At 35.1% G+C, this 24504-nt stretch overlaps 1 protein-coding gene across 1 annotated transcript; it reads left to right on the top strand.

Moving 5' to 3' along the window:
• Nucleotides 1-1188: 1188 nt before the first annotated feature.
• LOC133813993 (secreted RxLR effector protein 161-like) lies at nucleotides 1189-1896 on the top strand. The gene has a single exon (XM_062247016.1). It carries the CDS (start codon nucleotides 1189-1191, stop codon nucleotides 1894-1896), a length of 708 nt encoding a protein of 235 aa, XP_062103000.1.
• Nucleotides 1897-24504: the final 22608 nt, after the last annotated feature.

The raw sequence follows: 24504 nt of genomic DNA, 5'->3' as shown, positions 1-24504 counted from the left end.
AAATGTGGTCGGGAAAGCCACCAAATCTGTCTAACCTTAAAGTATTTGGTTGTGCGGCCTATGCACACCAAAGTGTGGGCAAGTTAGAGCCTAGGGCTTTAAAGTGTGTCTTCCTAGGGTATCATGAGGGCACTAAAGGGTATCAGCTATGGGTTAAAGAAAATTTTGGTTTTAAAACTATTATTAGTAGAGATGTTATTTTCAAAGAAGACATTTTTCCATGTGTTACTAACTCTGTTTCTAGTGCAGATATGTCTTTAAATACTAACCATGCAGGTACCACTATAAATTACCAATCAAAGACAGATCATGCACAAGTTAGAACACAAGAATCCAACACTGATCAGGTGGAAAATATGCAGGAAACAACTACACAAAATGAACCAGTACAAGAAGAAACAGTACCCGAAGACACAGATCAAGTGGAACCAAACAATGAAGAGAAGGAGAATCCCTTGCAGATTATCAACTAACCCGAGATAGAGCTAAGAGGACATCTAAGCCAAACTAGAAATTCAGTTTCAATGCCTGGGAGGAAGTTCTAGCTTATGCTTTTATGAGTGCTACAGGGATAGATAGAACAGAACCAACTACCTATGAAGAAGCTATAAAATACAAGGACTCTAGACATTGGATCAAGGCTATGAATGAGGAAATGGCTTCACTAATAAAGAACCAGACCTAGAAATGGTTGTACAAGTTGAAAGAAGGCAGAGATGAAAGCAATCTTATAAAGTACAAGGCAAGACTGGTGGCTAAAGGATTTACCCAAAAGGAAGGGATAGACTTTACATAAATTTTTTCTCCAGTAGTTAAGTACAAGACTATAAGGATTATGTTGGGATTAGCTACTCAATACAATCTGGAAGTGGATCAGATAGATGTCACTACAGATTTCTTACATGGTGAGCTAGAAGAGGACACATATATGGAACATCCTAAAGGTTTTGAAGTTAAAGGAAAGGAAAACCAGTATGCAAACTAATTAAATCCCTATATGATCTCAAGCAATCACCTAGGCAATGGAATAAAAGGTTTGATGAATTTATGAGTAAGAAAGGATTCAACAGGAGCTTTTATGATACCTGCCTATACTACAAAGGGAATAAAATTGAAGAACTTATTTACTTACTGCTCTATGTAGATGACATGCTCATTATCAGTAAAGAGAGATACAAAGTATAACTCATGAAGGGATGGCTCAAGTCAGAATTCGAAATGAAGGATCTAGGAGAATCAACTAAGATCCTAGGGATATGTATAAAGAGGAATAGAGAAAAAGGAGTCCTAACCCTAACTCAAAAAGATTACATACAGAAAATCATAGAGAAGTTTGCAATGAAAGGATCAAAGACAACCAAACGACCTATGACTAACCAACACTGTCTAAGCAAGGAGCAATGCCCTAAAACACAAGCAGAAATAGAAGAAATGAGTAAGGTACCCTACTCAAATGTAGTTGGCTCTATTATGTATCTCATGGTATGTACAAGACCTGATCTAGCTTATTCTATAAGTGTTCTCAGTAAGTATATGGAAAATCCTGGGTTAGAGCATTGTAGGGTAATGAAATGGGTATTCAGGTACCTATTGGGCACTACTGACATTGGCCTAAAGTTTACTAAGTATTCTAACAGTAATCTAATAGACGGTTATAGTGATGCTGATTTTGCTGGGGACAGAGATCACAGGAAGTCTACATCAGCTTACTATTTCCTAGTGGGAAGCAACTGTGTCAGCTGGAGAGTTCAACTACAACCTATAGTGGCTTTATCTACAACTGAGTTAGAATATGTGGCTATTATTGAAGCTATAAAGGAAGCTATTTGGATCAAGGGTATAATGGAAGAGCTAAAGCTGCTAAAGGAAATCCTTACTGTCTACTCAGATAGCTAGAGTTGTATACATTTGTGTAAGAATCCTGTATTTCATGATAGAACTAAACATGTGGGAATTAAGTATCATTTTATTAGGGATTAGGTAACTCAAGGAGTGGTCAATATAGAAAAGGTACCTACAGAAGAGAATCCTACTGATATGGGTACTAAGATAATAAACCTAGCTAAGTTCAGACACTGTATAAGCTTGCTGGGAATTAGTAATGGAGGCTAACCATTACTAATAAAGTAAGGACCCTCAGGGAAGTGTTTCACTATGCTTAGAAAAACTTATAAGTGAATTTAGGTGGAATTTGTTATTTTAAATCCCCTTATAAGCTTTCATACAAAGTTTCGGTTACAAAAAATCAAGAACATAGTTACTCAAATCAAGATAATTACAACAAGGCAAGATTATTTTACCAGAAACTCAGCTCAACACAGCAGACTCAACAAATTTATAAACAGAACAATACAACAGTCTAAACAAACTTCTCACAGATATGCATCTCTACAGAAATATATAAATAAGAGGAAAGGGGTTCAGAAAATCATATCATCCAAAAGATAAGGCTAGATCTTAGAGAGATAAGCTCCTGTTCCAATAGAGTGTTTCCAGATCTTGAGAGAGAAAGAAAGAACCTCGTGAGGTGTTCATGTAAAGAAAGAAAAGAGAGATAGTTAGTTTCAGTGAGAAAAAGTTGATAAACTGAGAAACAAAAGTAAAGAAGAGAAGGGTATTGAGGCTTACCAGTCAATCTGTGACTTGGATCCTCCATTGCTGTACAGAACCTTTGATTGACTAGTGAAAGAACAGAGTTGCATCCCTGAGGCGAGCTCAACAAGGAAGTAGTCCAGATTTGGGGCGAACCTCGATAAATCACTGTGTTTGTTTTTCATTTTCCCTCCACTCTCATCTTGCATCTCTGATTTGTTTTTTCTTTTCTCTGAATATATTGTTCTCTGGTTTTTCCCTAACCCTAAAGTTCAGAATACGTTTTTGTGTTAAGGAAAGAAGAAAAAGAAAAAGATCTAATATAGTATTTGAATACAAAAAAAGGCAATATTAAATAATAGGGTATTATTGATTTGTGTGTAACGTGCCACTTTATTGAGCAGTGTATTTAGTCTTGGGAAAGGTCATTTTGATCTTGGTATTTTAAATTGATCTTCTGAGTTGGTGTAGGGTCAAATCACTATCAGTATAAAAATCCTACAATAACAACAATAATATTTATATATACAAATTATCCGCATAGCACCAATGAAAATAAAATATTTACACGATTCTGAGTTTTGAAAGACAATAATAACTATTGTAAAAAAAAGATGCAACTTTTCGGTCCAGTTCAAATACCATCTTCTCTTTTTCTGTCGCTAAAATCAGAGGTTACCATTTATAAACAAACCTTTCCATCCTAGAATCAACTATCAATATACTGTTAGATTAAAATAAATGTATGCATATGAATAATCATATATACATGTAGGCGGAATTAATATATAGAATGAACATATACAAAATGAGGATCGAATATTGTATACCTCCAGCCATTGCAATTGATAACCTTGATCTAATCTTAGATCTACAAAAGAAAAGAAACAGAAGTTAGAACGAGTACACGGGCTTCCAAGCTCTCACTAACTCTTTTAGATGGAGTTACTGAAAGTCAGAATGAGTAGTGAGCTTGGGGACCGGTACTCTATATTTATAGAGTGAGACCTACCATCAGAGTCTCTGCCACAGATTGAGATATTTTCTCAATCAGTTAGGATATGAAAAATCGGGTAACAACAAAATCAGGTAACTAACAATGTTGACCATTAATTAGAATATTTTGTCAATAAATTAAATATTGACTTTAATATATTAAATCAATTAGTTGTAACAAATTGATTTTATATACCAAATCTAAATAAATATTCTAACATTCTCCCACTTGGTCAGCATTTAAATTAATGTATTACTTAAGCCCGACGATCATCCCTGTTAGATAATAAACACATGAATCATGGCGATAGGTCATCTTTTTATGACGAGTATTATCTTCCATGTATTACAATATATTTATTACATAACAATGTAATTTATGTGGCTATGTACTTAAATGAATAAACCTTATGTTTATTCAGGTCCTATGAAGATAAAATTTTCTCAAATAAAATTAAGATACGCATAAATATGAGAAAACATCAAAATAAGAGTTTCATTGATAATAACTTCAGTTTGTACAATAAATTTACATAAGGGAACCAAGTCCCATGTTCACTACATGATCCTTGAATTTATGAGGTGGCAAGCCTTTCGTCATAGGATCAGCAATCATCAATTCAATGCTAATGTGTTGAATGACCACTTTATTTTCTTTAACACGTTCTCTCACGGCTAAGTACTTGATGTCGATGTGCTTGCTTCGACTACCACGCTTGTTGTTCTTAGCCATGAATACAACAACTGAATTGTCGCAGAACATTCTCAATGGCCTAGATATAGAATCTACAACTCTAAGGCCTGAAATGAAACTCTTTAGCCATACACCATGCGATGTAGTCTCAAAACACGAAACGAACTCAGCTTCCATAGTAGAAGTAGCAGTCAAGGTCTGTTTGTTACTCCTCCATGATATAGCTCCACCGGCAAACATAAACACGTAACCAGAGGTTGATTTACGTGAATTAGTACAACCAGCAAAGTCTGAATCTGAGTAGCCAACTACTTCTAGGTTGTTGGTTCGTTTGAACATGAGTTTGTAATCCTTAGTACCCTGAGATACCTCATAACTTTCTTTGCAGCTTTCCAGTGGTCTAATCCCGGGTTACTCTGAAATCTTCCTAGCATCCCGAAAACAAAGGCAATGTCAGGTCGTGTGTACACCTGAGCATACATTAAGCTTCCAACAGCAGAAGCATATGGGATGTTCTTCATTTCTTCCTTTTCAAAATCATTCTTTGGACACTGGATCAAATTTAATTTATCACCCTTAACGATAGAAGCAACACTTGGTGAACAATCTTTCATCCGAAATCTCTCTAAAACTTTGTTAATGTAGGTTTCTTGAGATAGACCTAAGATACCTTTGAATCTATCTCGATGGATCTTAATGCCAATGACATAAGACGCATCACCCATATCCTTTATCTCAAAGTTCTTTGAGAGAAGTTGTTTCACCTCATGTAGCATGCCCTTATCATTGGTTGCAAGAAGAATATCGTCCACATATAAAACAAGAAAACAAATCTTACTCCCACTGACCTTCTGGTATATATATTGATCCATGACATTCTCTTCAAATCCAAAAGAAGAGATGACATCATGGAATTTTAAATACCATTGGCGGGACGCTTGTTTTAAACCATAGATGGACTTCTTAAGCTTGCACACCAAATGCTCACCATCACTAGAGGAGAATCCTTCTGGTTGTTTCATGTATACCTCCTCCTCTAGGTCACCATTTAGGAAGGCAGTTTTCACATCCATTTGCTGCAGCTCTAAATCGAAATGATCAACTAATGCCAGGATAACTCTGAGGGAATCTTTCTTAGATACCGGAGAAAAGGTCTCCGTGTAGTCAATTCCTTCTTTTTGAGTGAATCCCTTAGCAACGAGTCTCGCTTTGTGTCTCTCAATGTTGCCTAATGAGTCTTTCTTTGTTTTGAAGACCCATTTACACCCAATAACCCTCGCCCCATTAGGAAACTCAACAAGATCCCAGACTTCGTTGCTCTTCATAGAATTCATTTCTTCATTCATGGCATTGTACCACAGTTCCGATTCTTTGCTATTCATAGCTTGTGAAAACGTTTCTGGATCATTTTCGGCTCCAATATTGTAGTCAGATTCTTGCAAATACACAATGTAGTCACTAGGTATTTCCGATTTTGTCGCCCTAGTGGATCTTCTTAAGGCTACACCAGTAGGCTCTTGGGGAGCGGGTGGTTCAGCTTGTTGTTCAACAATTATAGGCAACTCCTGAACAACTTGATCCATTTGAACTTCAACAATTGGTTGTGGTGGTTCAACATCCATTTGGACTGCAGGGGTGTTATTAACCACAATCAATCTTGCTCTTGAGGTGGAGGGTTCTGAAGGATCTTTCTCAGAACCTAAGTCCTTGGATTGATCACTCCCACTAATCAAGGCATTTTCAAGAAATTTTGCATTCCTTGATTCCACAATCCTAGTGCTATTAGATGGACAATAAAACTTGTAACCTTTATACCTTTCAGCGTAACCAATAAAGTATCCACTTATGGTCCTTGGGTCCAGTTTATTTTCTTGTGGATTGTATACCCTAACTTCAGATGGGCATCCCCAAATGCGTACATGTTGCAAACTCGGTTTCCAACCTTTCTGTTATCCCCAAAAATTGGAGATCGATGACGTGGCAATAGAGGTGACAAGTAGCAGTACATGGTCCATAAAAGACACATTAATAAGTCAATAAATATATTGGCTTCTCAGAGTTATGATAAAGTGATCTGGCTTGAGAAGTGTCATGCTAGACCAGAGATGTGTCATGCTAGACCAGATATGTGTCGTGTTAGACCAGAGAAGTGCATGACCGACCAGGAGTGACTTGTCTGCCCAGGAATGACATTGCTGCCCAGGGATTGACTTTCCTGCCCAGTAATGACTTTGTTGCCCAGGAATGAACTTGGCTGATTGGTCATGCACATGTCCGACCAGCCAAGTGCATGTCCTACCAGCTAAGTGCATGACTGCCCAGTAAAGGTAAGTGCATGTCCTACCAGTCAAGTGCATGTCCTACCAGCTAAGTGCATGACTGCCCAGTAGAGGTATGGCCGACCAGAAGGTGATATTCATCAACCAGATAGAACAGACTACGTCAAGGTTCCCAGAAATGGCTTCAACAAGAATCGGTCTTGGCATACGCGTGAATCTCTCATTTTTCCCACAAATTTGGTGTTCTGTTACATTTTGAATATTTTTGTAATTTAAATATAATAAATATAATGAAATATCCCGATTCTAGGGGATAGCAGATGTATGATCCTAAGCCTATAAATATATGGCTTTTGGGATTAGAAAAGGGTTCTTCTTTTTGGACTTTTGGAAATTTTGGGTCTGAATTTTCTAGAGAGAGAAAGTGCTTGTATCTGAAAGAATTCTTGTATTCTTGTAATCTGTACTGAAGAAACTCAGTTGGCTCAGTTCATCTGATCTTGAGTACAGATCTATAATCACAATTCTAAGTGGATTAGGCTATTACCAACATATTGGGGTTGAACCACTATAAAAATTGCGTGTGTTATTTACTTTCTGTTCAAAATTGTCTGTGTCGTTTAATTTCTCTTGAAGGCTTTATCGTTTTTGACGTTCTCACGTCGTTGGCCAAAAACACGGTCAACACTTTCCATAATTCAAAAGGAGTTTTGGAGACTGCCTTGGTTGGAACTCGATTTACTATGTACACGGATGTCTTTAGAGCTTCAGTCCACAAGGATGTAGGAAGTTTAGGGTTGCTGCTAAGCATACTTCGCACCATGTCCATCAATGTTCGGTTTCTCCTTTCTGCAACACCATTTTGCTCGGGTGTACCGGGCATGGTATATTGGGCAACAATCCCATTTTCTTGAAGAAACTTTGCAAAAGGACCAGGTGCTTGTCCATCTTCAGTGTATCTACCATAATATTCTCCACCTCTATCTTATCTCACTATCTTAATTTTCTTGTTGCATTGTTTCTCTACTTCAGCTTTAAATATCTTAAAGACATCTAACGCTTCGCTTTTGTTATGAAGTAAGTAGATATACATGTAGCGTGAGTAATCATCTACGAAAGAGATGAAGTATTTCTGACCAAATGAGTCCATGTCTAGACTACATATATCAGTATGTATGATTTCTAATAGGTCAGAACTTGTAACGCCCTGGTTACCCCAGAACAGTTACGGTGAACAGTGAACCAGAAATTTGACCCGCTACCTGAGTCCTTTGGTTAAAAACGTGATTTAAGTGTTATTACCATGTTAAGGTGAAAAACCAGCAAAAAGGAAATGATACATTTCATTAAGTAAATAAACTGCTCATGAGCCATTCAAAACGTTCACAAGTTGTTTACAGTACAAAATGGTCACTACTGTTTCAAATTTACAATCCCCGCCGACCTAAGCGGAAAAAATAGGGTAAACCCCTAGTCCCTTTGAGAACTCCCTGACCGTGGTGGTCAAGCGGCCAAATATGTACACAACACCACCTAAGCTCTCCACTCAAGGTTGGGTGAGCTTCTCTTTTCCTTTACCTACATCACATAGCACCCATGAGCCAAGACCCAGCAAGAAAACATAATAAATCATGATATAATATCAACAATGACCATAATAATCATTCAGGACTAACAGTCCAAAACAGATAGGTGACAGTAGCAAAAGTCACAAAAGTGGGTACAGCTCCCTTTAGCCATGTGACGATAGGGTCACCAGGGCTTAACTGATAAGTTATCATTTCATAAGTTTGATCAGGATAGGTGTATGGTGAATGATCACCAACATAACCTTCCTCATGACCATAGAGTCATAACCTTGGAACATCGTTCCCTAGCCATGTGACAACAATCATCGGGGCTTTATGCCCTGGCTCTGAGTACTAGTCTTAGACTAGTCAAGCGCTTATAAGTTCATCGACCTTAGGGTCGGTCCAGCATTAATGCCATATAGCCATTCAAAGCTGATATTGATTAGATCTAATCTTCATTCGGCCCCGCATTTAGAGTGCTTATGCCGTTTCTGACCTTTAGGTCAGTGTCCCTGACTAGTCAGTGCCATATACAAGTAATCAACATTCACTAGCATTTAATATGCAATCCATGTCCACATATATCAATCAACATGCTTCAATAACTAACCACGCATGTCATATACATATACAGAGTGCAACTGTATTCATACACTGTTTTCTTACCTCTGGTTCGAGTGAAAATTATTATAAGAACGACCCCTGAGAACGATCAATCTTTTAAATTCCTTGACGGTCACCTAGTCATAACCAAAATATAGGATTCATCAATGAAAATGATAAACAAAGGTTCCCAAACCAAAACCTAGCCTCTGAGACATCGATTCCCACTAAACTGGGTAGTAGAATCGATCCCGAGGCCTAAGGCTTGAATCCCCAAGCTAAAAACGCAATTCTGGCCAAAATTTCCCTAAGGGCCGCGACCCTCCCTAGCTACATCGCGGCGCGCCCCTCAAACAGAGGCGGCCTTTTCCTATCAAGCACCATGGGCCGCGGCGCACCACAGCCATGCCGCGGCTCATTATGCAAATCAGCCAAAAACCAGCACGCACCAGCTCAACTTCCCCTGCGTTTTCCCTTGGAACCAAACCTTCAAACCAGTTCCAAACCTCCCCCAAACACTCAATCCAACCCCTAAACATCACCCATATCAAACCCTCATCAAAACCCAAGTTAAACATCATTCAAACTTCCATCAATTCAACTATCCATCAAGAGAATTACAAACTAAAAACTCAAAACTAAAACAGAGTAAAACCAGAAACCAATGGCTAAAACTCACCTCAAATCCGAGATTAGACCTCCTTCAATGGCTGAACCAAGTCTACAAACCCAGCCCCTTGATTTCCTAGCTTGAAACCTCACTTTGAGCTCAAAAACTCCAAAGAGGAAATGGAAGAGAATGATGCACGGGAAGGAGAAGGAAAAACCCTGTTTTTGTTCTGTTTTTCTACAGCCATCTAAAGGTCATATACATCCAAACCAAATGACCTAAATACCCCTAGGTCTTTAAAAGTTTCTAAAGCCTTCCCAAGGGTAAAATTGGTACTTTCCACCTATCTTGTTAATCATAATTAACACTCTCCAATTCCCGCTAATCTCAATAGTCTCAACCACCAATAATTCACATCCCGTTACCCTATAATTCCCGGTAACGCTCTAATCATTAAAAACACCCCGAGACTCACCCCGAGCCCCGAGCTTAAGCCTGTTATGACCAACCCGATAAATTATACTTAAAGATCGTCTCATGCCGAATAACTCAAACCAATCCACATTATAATGTGGCCTCACAATATATCATTGACATGCAAACAAATATACAATTATGCCCTCAACGGGCCAAATTACCAAAACACCCCTGTAAACAAATGTGGACCCACATGCATGCATTTAACATCATATTATAATATAATTCTCATAAACATGCATAAATTCATATAATGGCATAATTAAACAGTTATGGCCCTCCCGGCTTACTAATCCAGCCATCAAACCATATTAGGGAATCCGGGGCATTACAGAACTCCTATGGACACCATTTTTCTTAGACTTGGAGGTATGCTTTCCCTTAATGCAATCCACACAAGTATCAAAATCAGTAAAATCTAAGGTATTGAGTACCCCATCTTTTACTATCCTTCTAATTCTATCAATAGAGATATGTCCCAATCTCCGGTGCCATAATGTAGAGGAATTCTCATTCATAACACATCTTTTATTGCCACCGTGAACGTGCACAGTATTATAAGCGGTATTATTTTGTAAATTAAGGCAGTAAAGACCATTAGACAAAATATCATTTCCAACACATTCAGATTTATTATATAAATTAAAATATTTGTCTGAAAATGTAAAGGAAAAACCAAAAGGTACAAGTCTTGAAATGGAAATCAAGTTTCTAGAGAAACTTGGTACATAAAATGTCTTTTCTAACTTTAAAACAAAACCGCTACTTAAAACTAAATGGCACGTTCCAATAGCCTCCACATGTGAGCCCATCTTGTTTCCGGATAAGATGGTTTGCTCACTTCCCACTGGCTTCCTTAGGTTTTGTAAACCCTGCAAGGAATTTGAAATGTGAATTGTTGATCCAGAATCAATCCACCATGTGTTAATATTAGCATTAGCCATATTAGATTCATAACATACGAATGAAATTGGATTACCTTTGTCATCCATCCATTTCTTGAACTTGGCGCATTCCTTTTTCGCATGTCCCTTCTTTTTGCAGAAGAAACACTTGATGGAATCCTTCTTTATATCGCCTTGGGGAGGCACTTTATTTTTCCCCTTGTCCTTCTTGGATGGTTTACGTTTCTTGCCTTGGGTGTCCATGTGAACACTTTCACCTTGTTCCTGCAGGAGCCTTGCTTCTTCTTGAGCACACATGGTTATCAGTTCATTGATACTCCATTTGTCCTTATGTGTGTTGTAGGAAATTTTGAAAGGCCTGTATTGAGGTGGAAGATGGTTAAGGATGTAGTGGACCAGGAAGGTTTCAGGAATGACTACATCGAGTTTCTTCAGTTGCGCAAAAATGTAATGCCCCAAATTTCCTAATAAGGTTTAGGACCTTGATTAGGAGGCCGGGAGGGCCATAAATGATTTATTATGATATTTAATGATTATATGCATGTTTATGTGAATTATATTATTATATGATGGTGAATGCATGCATATGGGCTCATATTTATAATGTAAGGGCATTTTGGTAATTTGGACACTGTGGGCGTAATTGTATGTGTTGGGTGTATGAATGTGATTAATTAATATAGCCACATTATAAGGTGGATTGGTTCGAGCTAATCGACATGAGACGATCATGGGATGTAGGTGTTCGATCTAGTCATAACGGGTTTAAGTTCGGGGCTCGGGGTGAGTCTCGGGGTGAATTTAATGATTAGAGCGTTACCGGGGATTTTAGGGTAACGGGATATGATTTAATGGAATGTGAGAATATTGAGAATAGCGGGAATTGGAGAGCGTTAATTATGATTAACGGTATAGGTTGAAAAGGACGATTTTACCCTTGGGAGTGCTTAGAAGCCTTTAAATGACCTAGGGGCATTTAGGTCATTTGGCTTGGATATACATGAGGTTTAGTAGGCTGTGGAAAATAGAGTTAAAACAGAGCCATCCTCATCCTCTCCTCCTCTCTCTCCCGTACAAAACTCTCCTCCATCTCTCTTCCAAATTTTGAGAGCCACTTTGGGGTTTTGAGCTAGGAAATCAAAGGTGGAAGCTAGGGAACTTGTCACAGCCATTAAAGGGGATTCAAAACCGTGTTTAAGGTGAGTTCCAGTTATGAATTTAAGGTGTGCTCTGTTTTTTGAGTTAAGTTGTGAGTCTCTTAAGTTTTTAAGCTTAGGATTGGACTTTGTGAATTGTTATGTTTTTGGTTGGTTTGAGCTTCAGGTTTTGGTGGTTTTGGACCATTGAGAAGTTTGGTAACATTGATTTGATGATTTGGAGATGTTTAGATGGTTTCTTGGAAGGTTTTAGAAGTGGAAAAACGAAAAAAATGGCTGGTGCGAAGTTGGGCCGCAGCCCTGTTCTTGGGCGCCGCGACCCTAGCTTGAAGAAGGTGGTGGAGGCTCTGTCAGGGGGGCGCGCCGCGACATGGTCCATGTAGGGCCGCGGCCCTTAAGGGAAAAAAAAATACTAAATGGTGGTTTTTGTGATGGGAACTTAACTCTAAGGGCCTAGAATCGATCCTACTACTTAGTTGAGTGGGATTCGATGTTCCGGAGGCTTGGGTTGGGTTTGGAAGTATTTAATTACTTATTTTGATAAGGTTTTATATTTGATTATGACTAGGTGATCGTTAAGGGGCTTAAAGGTTGATCGTTCTCAAGGGTCGTTCTTATATTCGTTCTAGCTCGAATCTGAGGTGAGAAAACTGCACCCTATGTATATGTGACATGCATGGCTATTAATGATGCATGTTGGTTGATTATTGAGTATGACATGCATGGCTATTATTGATGCATATCGGTTGATTATTATGTGTGACATGCATGGCTATTCTTGATGCATGTTGGTTGACTATTAAACGTGACATGCATGGCTGTTATTGATGCATGTTGGACTGTTGGATATATTGCATGAGAAACATGTGATTAGGACATGCTTTGTATACTGGGTGTGATATCGTTCAGAGCTTGAGCCTCTGTGTTAACGCATAGTCCTAATTTTACTAATACCTGTTAAGTAAGCATGCTGAATACCTTGTTTATGGATAATAGACATGTGATATATGTTTGGTGGCATGGCTTACCTGTGTATGGCGCTGACTTATTAGTCAGAATCGACAATGGTGTCAGATCCGTCTGTGAAGCTGTGACTTATTAGTTAGGTTCACCACGGGCTGAGCACTGGTCGTGTTTCACCGACCCAAGGGTTAGAAGTGGCAGTGCGTTGTGAACGCCGGGCCAAATAAAGATTGGATCCAATCAAGGTCGGCATTGAATGACTCATATGGGGTATTAATGCTGGACCGACCGGAAGGTCAATGAGAACTATAAGCGCTTGCCTGGTTTACGACCAGATGACTATAGCCAAGGTATATGACCCCGGTGACTGGTTGTCACATGGCTAAGGGACGTTGTCCATAGTTTCGACTCTAGAGTCGTGAGGAAGGTTATGTTGGTGACTAATCACCTTGCACCTGTCCTAATCAAACTTAAGAAAGAATCACTTATCGATTAAGCCCTAGTGCCCTATCGTCACATGGCTAGAGGGAGCGATGCTCAATATTGTGACTTTTGGCTATTGTCACCTATCTGTATGGACCGTTGGTTCTGAAGGGTTACTTTGGTTATTGTTGATATTATATCATGTTATACTGTGTTTTCTTGCTGGGCTTCGGCTCACGGGTGCTACGTGGTGCAGGTAAAGGCAAGAGGAAGCTGGACCATCCTTGAGTTGGAGAGCTTAGGTGATGATGTGTACATATGCAGCTGCTCGTCCGCCACGGCCGAGGTTTAAAGTGGAACTAGGGTTGAACCCTGTTTTGCCGCTTAGAATGGCCTGTTGTAAATATTTTCTGTAATAAACTCTTAAGCTTTATTTTCGGGATCCCAATGTATATATTAAACGTTCTAGTGAAACGTTACATCTTAATCCCAAAATTTTAATCCCTAAACCGCTAATCATACTTAGTTCACGATTTTGGCCAAATGACTCGATTAGCGAGTTTAGCACTGTTTACAAGGCACACCGTAACGGTCCCTGGAGTTGGGGCGTTACAAAAAATGTCCCTCATCTTTGAAATATGTTCTCTAACTCCTTTGACACCAGTGAGTTTTGTGGATGAGAACTGGTGGATGAGGTTGTTGTAAAGTAGTTTGTCTGAAGTGTCGAACTGCTCATCGATCAGTTTGATCAAGTCTTTGACTTTCTCAGGTTGCTCCACTGATCCACGCATTCCCAGAGGGATCTTGGACATGATGAACATGATGCTGAGGCGATTGGATCGCTCCCATTTTTCATATAGTGCGATCTGAGCAGCAGTGCTAGTCGCAGTGATTGCAGCAGGTTCGTCCTTCCTTATTGCGTAGTCCATGTCGGCGCAGCCTAAATGAAGAAGAACTCGTTCCTTCCAGATTTTGAAATTATCACCCCTAAGCTCAGGAATTTCGGTAAAGATTTCAGCGAAACTAGAGGATGATGAAGAAGCTGCATGAATAGGATTACAAACTTAGATTTTGAAGATTGAGGCTTTAATGAAGTCATTTTTTACCAACGTATAACATTCTGAATGATGAAATTTTATTAAACAAAAATTGCCTGTGGGCTAAATTTTTAATTTAATAAAATTGGATGTAAAGAATGATAGATTATTCATACGAATTATTTAGGCTAAATAAAGGTTTGATACTTCTATCTTTATTAAACTTTGTGATAAAACTATTAAATTAATTATCATAACTCCTGTGGGTAAATTAAGAAAATTAATTTAATATATTATCTTAATTAATTATATAAATATAATAAAATCCCTGTGGGGTAAAATTATTATATCTATTTAATTAATCACAATTTATGTCCATTATGTGATCCTTCAGCCGGGTCAAAATCGACCCGGTTTCTGCGTGCGGGTCGTACGGACCCAGTTCAAAACCCGGTCATAAAATTGCATTCCGACGACCAAAATACCAGTTTCAAAGCCCAAAATTCATGGAAAGGAATAGATAAATAGATTCATGGCTTTAGATTGATTAAACAACAACTAAAATGGGGTTTTAATTACAAAAAAAAAATAAAAAATTTGGCCATAAACGGGTCCGAATGAAACCCAGATGGAAAACAACGATTTTGACGTCGAAAATTTAATCTCTCAACCCAGATCAATTAGAAAACCGTGTCTAAAGAGATTCATGTAGTTATAATGCATAAACAACAAATAAAATCTAAACTTTGATTTCAAAACGAATTTCGGACGAAACCGGTGCTTAAGGTTTCAAAGCTTGTTTTAAAGGGTCTTAAAAAATGTTTTTCATTCTTAAAATCATAAGAAATTAAATAAAACATGAGGAAAAGAATCTCAAAAGATATTGAAAAACAAATCTTAATCAAACCTATATGAACAACACGATTGGCCATAAAAATGTATTTATATATATATAAATATGAATATAAAGGCATATATAAAGCAGATAAAATTAGCAAGGCAGAGATGTAGATTAGGCGACTGATACCAAATGTTAGATTAAAATAAATGTATGCATATGAATAATCATATATACATGTAGGCGGAATTAATATATAGAATGAACATATACAAAATGAGGATCGAATATTGTATACCTCCAGCCATTGCAATTGATAACCTCGATCTAATCTTAGATCTACAAAAGAAAAGAAACAGAAGTTAGAACGAGCACACGGGCTTCCAAGCTCTCACTAACTCTTTTAGATGGAGTTACTGAAAGTCAGAATGAGCAGTGAGCTTGGGGACCGGTACTCTATATTTATACTTATAGAGTGAGACCTAACATCAGAGTCTCTGCCACAGATTAAGATATTTTCTCAATCAGTTGGGATATGAAAAATTGGGTAACAACAAAATTAGGTAACTAACAATGTTGACCATTAATTATAATATTTTTTCAATAAATTAAGTATTGACTTTAATATATTAAATCAATTAGTTGTAACAAATTGATTTTATATACCAAATCTAAATAAATATTCTAACATATACACCATTATTGTGTTATTTTCATGTTAAGACACAAATATTAAAACACATAGCCAATCTGCATACTGTGTAGTAGCTGAACAGAATAAATCATAGTCATCTGCAAGTAATACTAAGTTCTACACATATTTGTTCATCCACATAAAAGGTATTCAAGAAAATTAAACAACACAGCTAAACTACACATAGATAAACAAACATATTAAACACCTCTTCAGTAAAATAATAAACTTGGAAAAAACAGTCACTATGTAAATAAAGACTATGAACATGCCAATAATAGACTAGCTAAAAAAAACAGAAACTATAATATGGGATTGGAAATACTAGAAAACTTCTCAAAGCTAATTATTAAACCATATGGTCTATACATATATATGTATATAAAATAAAATTGACAAGTCATTGAAACGTTACACTTTACTGATTCTTAAAAGTGTACAGTTAGATGAAGAGCTTAGTTTCAATAAATAAATATATATATTTATATATATAAACAAATAAAGCAAGAACTAAACATAAGTGTGATATAAGTGAGGTGTGTGAGGTCAGGGATTCAAGCAGAAATTAACAAATCTAACATATATAATAATTCCCTCAAATAATTAAAAAAATACATAACAAACATATATATGTATATATATATTTAAAAATCTAGCGACCTTAAAAACAACATCCAAAAAACATGTCTTAAATACAAAAGAAATGAAGTTACCATTTCATTAGAAAATAAATGTCCCCAATTGACCGAGAAAGTGAGTTACGACTAACATTCCTGAAACCAACAATTCAGAAATTAACAAAGATAGCTACATGATGTCGCAACTAAATTTCACCGAAAGGAAAAACTTATGGGTCTGTTTAGTAAAATTTTTGTTTTTGAATTTTTTAAACACAAAAATAAAAATAAAAATATTATTTTATTTTTGTTTCTTTATTTTAAAAAAAATAAAAATGTGTTTGATATCTATTTTTGTTTTTTATTTTTAAAAACAAAAAATAATAAATGCGTTTGATAACTTTTATTTTTATTTTTTGTTTAACAATATAAGGTGTTGATTTGAAGAAGATAAGAAAAAAAATTGAAAAATTGAAAACTGTTTAAAAAAATTTTGAAAGTGAAAAATTCTATTTTCAAAATTTAATAAATTTTAATTAAAATTTTAAAAAATAATAAATAAAAATAGAGTTACCAAACTCATTTTATGTTTAATTATCAAATTTTGAATTAATTAAATAAAAAAAACTATTTATTTAAGTGTTACCAAACAACACCTATACAAGAAAGAAAAATCACTCACAAGTAATTTAGAGAAGGCATGATAGAAATTGAATAAAAAAGATTCCCAGTAAGATTGTTTTTGCAAGATTCCTATTGAGTGGTTAACCATGAAAGTGAAAGCTCCAAGGAAAAAACATTAAAAAAAAAATAAAGCAAATAGAAAAATGTTGAAAATTACAAGCTCGTATGATTTGGTAGTAATTGATATGGGATTGAATCGTGAGTGTTGTTGTCACTCACATTACTAGCAAACAAAAGAAAACCTCAAAATTAGTGAGTATATAGCTTCAATCTTGAATATAAAATAAAAATAATGGAAATGTATCTGCTTTCTCACAAATTTCTCAAAGACACAAGGTTAGCAAGTATGTATCCCATAATACCATCGTGTCCCAATCTAGAAAATGACTCATTAAAACCCAAAAATGAAATTAGAAAGTTACAATTTTTATATACATGATTACTCTCATGAATGGAAACTACAGTTGAACCCTCACAAGTTATCCCTTTCTATAAATTCAATGTCTCCCTGTAATGCACCATACCAATTGAACAAAGCAAACAAGCTAGAAAGTGTCTCAGCGCCCATTTGGCGGCCAGATTGTGGGATTACCATACATTAGTAATCAGTATTTTTGTAAAATTTAATCAGTACCCATATCAAGAAATGACCAGAAATCACATTCCTAGATCTGAAAGAATGGGATGAGCCGGAGACAGGAGCAGCGGATATCGATGACCCCAATGTAGACCTCGCCATCTTCTTTCCCCTTCGTAATTGCTACTGGCGTCGACGACATCAAAAACTCTGAGAAGAGGCGCGATAGAGTAGGGTGCCAATTTGGGTCACGACATAATGACACGACACGAAACAAAAATAAATGGGTTTGGGTGACACGTTTAATAATCGTGTTCGTGTTTGAGTTTTTGACACGTTTAATAATTGTGTCGTGTTCGTGTTTACCTTAATCGTGTCGTGTCATAATCGTGTCAACACAATAACACAAATAATTATTATAGGTTTTATGATTTTTTCAAATAGTTATGATTAATTGTGTCAATTTCATGTTGTGTCATGACACATTAATCATGTCATAATCATGTTATCTTATCGTTTTGACCCGTTTAATAATCGTGTCGTGTTCGTGTTTGTGTTTTTGACACGTTTAATAATCGTATCATGTTCGTGTTTACCTTAATCGTGTTGACACGAATCTGACACATTTACACGAATTACTAATCCTACGAAAGAGTGCAACTAGTTAGAAAGGGTGAGAGGTGCGTGCAGCTAGTTAGTGGTAGCGGATATCCACTAATTTATTTATTGATATTATCAAAAATTGAGAAGGAAAACAAAATTAGTGGATATTTTTGAAACCCCAATAAAATTATCTCAAAATACAGTTTATAAATGCTACATGGAAATCATACTAGTATTAAAAGAATTTTTCAAATATTACCGAAAATATTTATTTAAGTTACATCTTAAAATGTCACTTAATCTAATATTTTTTGTCATTTTTACATTGTCACTATTGATATAATTTAGTGACATTTATTGAATGTTACTAAAAATAAATATTCACAAATTAATGACATTTTTGATCAAATGTTACTAAAATAATATTATTGTGACATTTTTTTTACAAATGCCACGTATTAAAATGTCACTAATTGATATTTTTGGTGTAGTGACTTCAAAGACATTTTTTAGAATACTCTATACTCTAGAACTTTCTAGAAGCTATATACTTTTTAAACAAGAATTGTATAGTCTCTTAATAGTGTAGATTAGTCTAGAAATTGTATTTGTGAATCAAATACACTAGAAAAATCTATAACAAATAAATCTATTCACAAATGTCACTACAAAAACATCACTTTTGCCGGCGCGATTTTGCCCCGGCAAAAGTCTCCTTTTGCGCGCGGAAAAAGTCGTGTGGGATTTGCCGACGTATTTTTGCGTGCGGCAAATGCTGACTACGAAATTCTGTCGGTAATAAGACTTTTGTCGGCGCAAAATGAAATGCGCTGACAAAATAACAGTCACCCCAAAGAAATTTTTTTGCATGAAATTGTGAAAAATACTTTGCGCCGGCAAAAATCCTAGCATTTGCCTTCACGCAGGCAAAAGTGACACTTTTTAGCGGCATAAAATTGTGCCGACAAAGGGTAAGACTTTTGGCGGCGCAATTTTGCGCCAGCAAAAGTCTATTTATTTTTACCAATAAAGTCTTTTGCCGACGCAATTTTGCGCCGGGAAAAGTAATGTATATTTATTTTTATAAAATAAAAATAAAATAAAATATGAAATATGTAAATATTTTAATTTAATAATTTTATTTAAAATATGAAAAATTTAAATGTTTTTATAAAATATAAAATAAAATGTATTTATAAAATATTTAAATATTTTTATTTAATAATTTTAATTTATATTGAATTAATTCTCTATTCATTTTTAATTCATTTAGTAATTATATTAATTTATTTAATAAAAATTCATTTGTAATAATTAAAAATTAAATTATAATTATTAATGTTAATTGTCTCCACTAAACATAAAAATATTAAAGTAGCGTAGTAAATTAAAACATATATTGTGTTATAATAATATAAACTAGAAATAAAGAAAAAATGTCTACAAATGGGTAGTGCTGTGCTCATCATCCCCGCCTTTGTCAAATGCACCATCATCATCATCATCTTCATAATAACTGGTGACCAATGATTCCTAGCACTCATCCAGCTTCTGTCGCTCCATATCTTCAACCAAAGTAATTAAGAAAACATTAATAATTATCTTAAATTGAGGGAAATGATAGTCATAATTTCATGACTCTTTGTCTCCCTAATTATCATTAGGTGAGAATAATATTTGCAAAAATAAATATTTAAAATTACCAAAGAAAATGTAGTTAATTATGATTTTTTATTTTTCAAATATAAAATTATGATGTGTTATGCAAAAATAAATTATTATGTCATATGTAATTTTTTTTTTTTCCTTATAAGTAAATTAGTAATATTATATTACAATTAAACTTTTATTTAATAATTTAGTTGATTATTAATTATTACAATCTTATTTTAAAAAATCATTTAATTATTTATTAATTATAATTAAAGTTTTACTAATTTATTTAGTTAAATCATAATTATATTTAATTATACTTAAACTTTTGTTACATTAACCTATTAATTAGTAAGTAATAAAAATTTTATTTTAAAATTATTTATTTACTAATTAAATTAATTTTTATTTTTAATTTTTTAATAATAATTAAATTTTAACTTATTTATTTAATTGTCATTATATTTGCACCCCAAAATTTGATTAGTACACACCATTTTCTTAAAAATTAATATATGTTAAAAAAAATTTAACTTGTGCTTATATTTTTTCTAATTTTTTTTCTATTACATATTCTAAAAAATACATAAAAATATATTTTTAAATATTTAAATAAAAAAATTAACGTAAAAAATATATATAAAATTTTGTTAAAAAAAAGAGGTTTTTTTTTTTCTCTAAAAAATGATACATTATTTTAAATAAAATGATGAAAATAATTAAGGATAATAATTAAGTATATGACTAATTGATTTTAATTTTTCTAAGTCTAAAAAATTTGGGCAGTATAACAGCTATATTTTTAACTATCAAATTTTTTTTAAACCTGCAAATTACACACAAAAATCCAGAATATTCCCAGAATATGCAAAAAGTAAAAACATAACAAATAATAATTCCCTATCAAAATTAATTATACACATATTTATCTTAAAAAAACATATACAAACACATACATGCACATAGAGCTGTAAATACGGGTCGGGCTTTTGAGCACGGCACGAAACCGGCACGAGCCCGAGAGGCATGAGCACGACACGGCACGAAAAAATATGGGCTTGGGCCAGGCACGACACGAAAAAATATGGGCTTGGGCCAGGCACGACACGACACGGGCTTAGCACGGCACGACACGACAAGCCTGAAGGCACGACACGAAAGCACGAACAAACTAGCCCGAAAGCACGACACGATAAAAAACCCGATATTTTGACATTAATAATCATAATAAATTTTTATTTGTCAATAATTAATTGTAATGACCCACTAATCTAGACTCTTGGACCATTATCGAACTATACATACAAAGTCTTACTAAAACATACATTTGCGAAAATACCATAATTTATTATAAACTTGTAGAAACAAAGGTTACTTTCATAAAATTTAGTAGGATATGGGTACCCATTGTCTTTAAAAAAAAATAACTTAAGTGAAAAGAGTTACATAGAAAATGCGGAAAATACATTTAAAACCATAAAAACATAAACAAGACTACATCCTCGAATCGAATAACACTTGGCCCCTTGACTCCATTCACCATCGATACACATCCTCTAAGCGTCACGAATCTTTCCGCCTCTAAAGCTTATTTCCTGCACATAAACAGAAAGGAATGAGCCTAATGCCCAGCAAGGAAAAATCTAACACATAGTCATACACATCAATTTCATAATAACGTAAAGACATATCATAACACATAATACACTTATTATAATGGCCATTATTACTTGGGGTCCCATAGACTAAACAAGCTTATGCCCATGAGATTAGTGGGGTCCTACCAGCTAAATAGGCATATGCCCACAATCTTTTTGGGGTCTTGTTAGTCAAATAGGGCATAAGCCCAAGCCTACAACAAACACATGTATAACATATTCATAACATATCATAACATAACACATAAGATAACATAAACATGAACATATAGATTCTAGCCTATTTTCCTTACCAAAGTTACCGGGATATGATGGACTGAGTTGGGACTTTTGGAACACTCCTAAAACCATAATGAACAAGAGTAAGTCTAAAGAAGGAAAAGAGATGAAAAGGAATGGGAAGACTAAACCATTGAAAGTCACACTTACCAAACTTATGTGCTCAAGAACTTAGATTCCCTAACCAAAATGAAGATTAAGGTTAGAGATTGAGTAGAAGACTATGAGAAAGAAAATAACATAATACAGAAATGAACTAGAGTTTTGGTTACCTCAAAGACTTGTAAGATAGATCTACACCACAACCGAAATACTATAGAATCTCACTTCCCAAAGTGTTTGATAAGCTTATGATGTTTAAGCTTATGATTTCCCAAACCAGGTGTTTACACTCTCACACTCACTTAGCACTAGCAGCTTCTGAACTTAGAGTAAAAGGTGAATAATGGCTGGGTACTAGGTCCTATTTATAGAGTTTGGGAATGAAAGTATCTTGATTTTACTTGAATAAAAATAATGGCTTTTTAGGTGAAAATCATTTGAATAATCGTTCAGCAGAGGCTGAAGACTCGTTCAAAAGATGCTGGACTGTTGAAGGAGTTTGAATGGCTGAAAGGAAATGAATTCAAAAGAGTTTGAAAACATGCTGGTGGAGGCGATATATCGCCCCCTATAGGCGATATATCGCCTGGACCACTGTTCCCGAGGCGACCGTGCATCGATTCGTGTTTTCCGTATCTACGTGCTGCGATATATCGCCCCCTATAGCTGCGATATATCGGCATACGCTGAATATTTAAACACGAAATTACACAATTTTAGCTAAGTTTGAATGGGGTAAACAGCCTTGACTAAGCCCTCAACGTATTCAAAGCTGCTGACTGACCCTATAACATTCAAACTTTACTCCTTATTAAATTTAATCCTCAAAATACTTAATCCTTAACCACCATTCATAACATGTGCTTAAAATCCTATTGGTTGATATCTAAACCTTATAGTATAATAAATATAATCCTTAATATCAGTCACATTAATCAAACCTTAGGTTAACTTAATATTCTTAAACTATAGATTAAACTTAGAAAATCTATAAGTACTACTATGAGTGTCCAAATAATTCCCGGTCTGAACCAAAAATCCACAGTAACAAGGATAATGCTATAAATACTATCATACTATTATCTATCTTAGCTAAGTAAAGTTCTTGGACTCTACATTAATAAATTAAAATGATAATATATGTCTTATTTTTTTCAATGTTTATATTTTTATAATTATATTAATTTATTTTAAGATTTGTTAGTTAAATTTTTAGCATTTATTAGTAGGTATTAAAATTATAATAATTATCTTTGATATAATTTTGTGTAAAATATTGTTAAAAAGTATATAAAAATATCTAAAATTATAATTTAAACAAAGAAATGTATTTAGTTTGGTGGTAAGTCCATTGATGGTTAAAGAGGAGGTGGAGGGTTCAATTCTCCATCCTCACATTTTTAGCAAAAAAAAAGTGGGCCCAAATTTGGGCCCGAATATAGAAAGTGGGCCAACCCGAATAAGGAAAGTGGGCCGGCCCGACATGGGCCGGGCCCATGGGCCATGTTGGGCCTACTCTTTCAAAAATGGGCCGGCACGAGCACGGCACGAATTGAATATGGGCCAGGTCCGGCCCGAATTTACCGGAGGCACGAAAAATGTGGGCCGGGCCGGGCGACCCACATTTACAGCTCTATGCACATATTTATCTAAAAAATAAAATTTCATAAACATATATACCTAAGAAAAATATATACAATATCTATTTTTTTAATAACACAAAAACATCCTACACAAATAATATGATTTTTTTAAACATATACATATATATATACACACATAAAAAGTACATATTAACAAAAAATTACAAAATATATAATTGACAAAAAAAATATAACAAATATAGAAAAAATTACAGTGGGGGATCGACAGAGGGGCAGAGGTGCTCAGGAGCTTCTTCACAGTGGCTCTTGGCAATCCCTAAAAAAAATAACTTAGCAAACAAAAATATATTTAAACCATTAAAATAAAATGAAAATTAAAAGATAATACCATGGATGGTGGTGGTGGAGGTCATACGTAGGGTGGAGAGGGGCGAAGAGGGCCATGAAACCAGAGAAAGGGAGAGAGTAGAGAGAGAGGAAGAAGGAGAAAATGTGTAAAAATTTCGAAATGAGGAAGAAGGGGTGGGCGACTGTGTTTATCGCTAAGACTTTTGTCGGCACATTTAGCTACGCCGGAAAAAGTAAAAAATTGCGCCGAAAAAAGTTGCCCCTGCTGCCCTAATTCAAAACAATATCGTTTTATTTAATGAGACTTTTTCCGGTGCAAATTTAACTTTTGCCGGCGCTACAAAATGCGCCGACAAAAGTCAACCCAACTACTGTAATTAAAACGTGGACTTTTGCCGACGCATTAGGTGAAACGCGCTGGAAAAAATCTTTCCCACATGAGTTTCAAAATGGGCAAGGCGGGAATTTTCCGGCTCAACTTTTGCCAGCGCATTTCACGAAATGCGTCACTAAAAGTCTATTAATGTAATTTTTTAATTA

Source organism: Humulus lupulus, chromosome 2 (genome assembly GCF_963169125.1).
Source record: "Humulus lupulus chromosome 2, drHumLupu1.1, whole genome shotgun sequence".
NCBI classification, from domain to species: Eukaryota; Viridiplantae; Streptophyta; class Magnoliopsida; order Rosales; family Cannabaceae; genus Humulus; species Humulus lupulus.
This window is presented reverse-complemented; position numbering and strand designations above follow the sequence as displayed.

What these genes read in the sequence shown, in the direction of transcription:
- LOC133813993 (XM_062247016.1), top strand. Translation starts at nt 1,189, where the DNA reads ATGAAGGGATGGCTCAAGTCAGAATTCGAAATGAAGGATCTAGGAGAA.